General features: G+C 27.9%; 1 protein-coding gene across 1 annotated transcript in view; it reads left to right on the forward strand.

Annotated features, from left to right (window-relative positions):
* LOC108751030 (CAD protein) overlaps nt 1-2,605 on the forward strand; it is a 29,430-nt gene extending 26,825 nt beyond the window's left edge. The window contains exons 22-26 of the mRNA XM_018490959.1: nt 67-208; nt 388-458; nt 573-751; nt 1,557-1,761; nt 2,067-2,605. Coding sequence (XP_018346461.1) covers nt 67-208; nt 388-458; nt 573-751; nt 1,557-1,761; nt 2,067-2,264 — 795 coding nt within the window. The 3' untranslated portion in view covers nt 2,265-2,605. The remainder of the gene's footprint in view (nt 1-66; nt 209-387; nt 459-572; nt 752-1,556; nt 1,762-2,066) is intronic.
* Nucleotides 2,606-4,067: the final 1,462 nt, after the last annotated feature.

Raw genomic sequence — 4,067 nt, forward strand, 5'->3', positions numbered from 1 at the left:
ATATATATATACAAAACTATTCCTTAATTTCTTAGTTAAAAAGATTAAGTATAATGTATGATTAAGGGAAAGATTATGGCTTCTATCTTCTACGAAGTTAGCACGAGAACTTCGTGTAGTTTTGCTGCCGCAATGGAACGTCTCGGTGGACGCGTGATATACATGGATGGTTCTACATCATCAGTAAAGAAAGGCGAAACCTTAGAAGGTTTATAAAAATTTATTTCATACAATAAAGCATGATCCTTGATAAATATTGAAGTAAAATGTAAATCTCCAACTAATTATTATTCTAATATGCAGAGACAATCTACAAAACACGCGGAAGTAATGTTTTTTCTAATCTTTCGTCAAATATTTAATAAGTTATCAAATTATTATTTTTAGATTCAGTAACAGTAATGGCAGGATACGCGGATGTAGTTGTACTCAGACACTCAGCGCCGGGTGCGGCAGCTGTTAGTATTGAAGTTATATACATAAGTATAAAAACTATTTATTTTATTTATTTGGTTAAATTTTCTGCATTTTTTATATCTTTCCTAATTTTAAATTAATAATAATTTATACAGAGAGTAGCGCAGCATTGTAGGAAACCGATATTAAATGCCGGTGATGGAACCGGTGAGCATCCGACGCAAGCATTGCTGGACATTTTCACAATTAGAGATGAATTCGGAACCGTAAATGGTCTTACAATCACTATGGTCGGGGATTTGAAGCACGGTAGAACTGTTCATTCTCTTGCAAGGTTAGTGCGACAAAAAGAATCCGTTTATCCAAGGTAATCAATTAAAAAAAAAAAGCAAGAAATATACAAATATCACACGTATAAGTTTATACAATATATCCTATAAAGAAATGATCAAATTTTTCGATAGCTATTAAGACATGCTGCAATTTTTGTATAGTGAATTTTGATGTTGATCAATAGGATAGACAATTGCACACACATATATATATATATATTATACATATATATTATACAATTTTAATTCTGAATTTAGATGCAGTCTTTTATGAAAAGTGCAATTGATTAAGATAGTTTTAAACATACAATACAATACAGTATTCTACTTGCAAAAATTGAACAATATAGCAAAATAAATTTGTGCAAAGTTATATTTTTAAAACTGTTGACTTCTATATACGTTTATTGAAAGAATGTCGATTTCAAATCAGAAAATATATTTAAAAATCTGAGATTGTGAAGAAACATAAAAATAAAATAAATCTAATTTTTTTTCTTCAAACAGGATTAAATACTTAATTCATAAATTTAATTTTAATATATTAATAGGATTTTGAATGTATTTTTAGTAAGAAAATATAAATGTTCAAATATTTTAAATATGTTAGGAACAATTTATATTTGTTAAGAACAATATATTTGTAATTGACAATAAAAATCGAAGAAGTTATTTGATTCTAAATAACAAATTTAATTCGTATAATCTTTACAATTAATTTTTATTTCAAACAATGTAATCATCCTTTATGACATATTATTGAAACCAAGATGTTTAATACGTATCATTTTTTTAATTCTGATGTAGACTACTAACCCTATACAACGTAGAACTTCGCTACGTCAATCCACCTGGCCTTGACATGCCGAATCATGTCGTTAATTATGTGGCTGAACGTGGTATCTCTCAAGAAAGATTTTCAACTCTGGAAGAAGCTCTACCCGACTCCGACGTACTTTATATAACGCGGATACAAAGTGAGCGTTTCGCTACGCAAGAACAGTATCACAAGGTGGGTCGTTACTCGAGCATTGAAATTTTCGTAAGAAAGCAAGTATATTCTATACGCACTCGTGTATTTCTTTTATTACGAAATTCTTTACGAATTAGGTTTTTAATAATTAATATTTTTATTCAAGATTATTACATTAATCTATTCAAAATTATATAAAATTATTAAAATTATTAATGATCGATATTTGAAACTAAATATCATTTTACTTCGAATGACACTTTTACTTATTCAATATTTGCTTCTAAATTAATTTTAATTACACATTAATTTAAGTTTTAAAAAAATCATTACATGTACAACAGATGTGCGGATTCTTCATAGTAACTCCGCAGCTGATGTCTCGTGCGAAGAGAAAGATGGCAGTGATGCACCCTTTACCACGTGTTTTCGAAATAAGCAAAGAATTTGATACTGACCCACGGGCGGCTTACTTTCGGCAGGCAGAAAACGGAGTTTACGTGCGCATGGCATTGCTGGCCATGGTTCTTGGACGCATATGATCTTGACAACCCATCATTTGTGAATTAAAACGTCTGCTGAAGGAGATCAACGATTGCGCTAAGGAAAACACACAACATTTCTTCTGTGATGCAACTTGAGAGAGTCAAGCTGAATATCATTTAGGCATTCCAATCGTGCTACTGTGATAATTTTCGGTTGCCAATTTTGATTCATCACTGTACGTACGAGTAAGGCTCCATTTGGCGTTTATAACGCTCGCAAACATTATTTATTTGTCAGAGCAAGCTGAATAAATGATTAGATTCATAAAAGAGTACAAACTAAATGAGACATTATATATTGTAGGTTTTTACGAATTTTTTAAAATTTATTAACAAAGGTTTCCTTGAAGCAATTTTCATTTTTAAATACTTTTTATTAAAGTAATTTAGTTAAACATTTTTTATATATGCATTTTAATTTTTTATGAAATATATTGAAGAAAAATAATATACATTACCACAAAACTCTTTGAAAACTATTTTTCAAATAATTCGTTAACTTTAATATTTAAAAATATTAATTTTTATAATATTCAAATTTTTTATCGAGAGACACAAATAAAACCATTAAATTCTAAATTCGATTTCCGATAAGTAACTAAGGTGTTATTATGTCCGAATTTGAATAATACTGAAACAATAATAACAAAAGAGTATATACAAAGTTGGGAAAATTTTGTGGTACAAAATCTTGAAACTTGCGAACGTTCTAAGCGCCAAATAACGATAGTTTTACATCACAAAATTTTCGCAATTTTGTATATTTCTTTGAACTTTTTATATTAATAATAATAATTAGCAATGTGTATTTTAACAGTATAAAATGCATATAACAGTTCCATATAAGATACATACAAAATGCAAAAAATGTACAACATATAAAATTTATATATATATATAATAATTTTCCAATTTTTTATATTTTTAAAGAATAGAGATTTATATCAGAAAATATGTTAATATATAATAAATGTTAATATGTGATCAAAATTTAAAAACGGAAGAATAAAGGGCAATTTTTTTCCCCACGACAGAATATCTTTACGAGTACTTTATTACAATAAGTCATCCACTTTCGATATGAACCCACGTTCAAGTGGGTTGACTGTAATACAGAATGTGGAAATTTTGTATTTCAAGTAACAACTAAGTATAAATATTTGGACTATCGGAAAATTTGTAATAAAAGACGATTTCCTTTGAAGAATATAATTCGAAACTCTTTGAACTAACATCAATATATGGAAAAATGTAAAACAAATTTTAGATAACGAGCGTTCTTACATTATAATTAGACATATTATAAGAAATTAACTTAGATTAGGTGACTGTTGCGGAGAAAAAAATTTACGAAATTCTTATATACTGAAGATGGCCTAATGTAAGGCCGAAACGTCTATGTAATATGTAATTATTTGTATTTCGATTATAATCTATTGCAATCAAATATAACTACTCGCTAACGATATCTTGCGTTGTGATGTATGCTTTTCCAATGCTAATATATATTTTTATCGGATCTTTTCAGTATTATATATTACACATTTCAGTACTACATATATACCAATGTCTTACAATCTTTTGTAATTTGCGAAACATTAAGTATAACGAATCACATTTAGACGATCTGGCATATACACTTACAAAAGTACGTTTTTAAGTGTAAATTTCATAACAATGCCAAATTTTATAAATTTGTTACTTCTTAATTGTACTCACCGACAAAAAAAATGCAACTAAATTTTAGTATAAATTTTTAATATTTTTAAATAGCGATAATAAAAAATCGTTGCATTGAAA

This window comes from Trachymyrmex septentrionalis, unplaced genomic scaffold (assembly GCF_001594115.1).
Source record: "Trachymyrmex septentrionalis isolate Tsep2-gDNA-1 unplaced genomic scaffold, Tsep1.0 scaffold40, whole genome shotgun sequence".
Lineage (NCBI taxonomy): Eukaryota > Metazoa > Arthropoda > Insecta > Hymenoptera > Formicidae > Trachymyrmex > Trachymyrmex septentrionalis.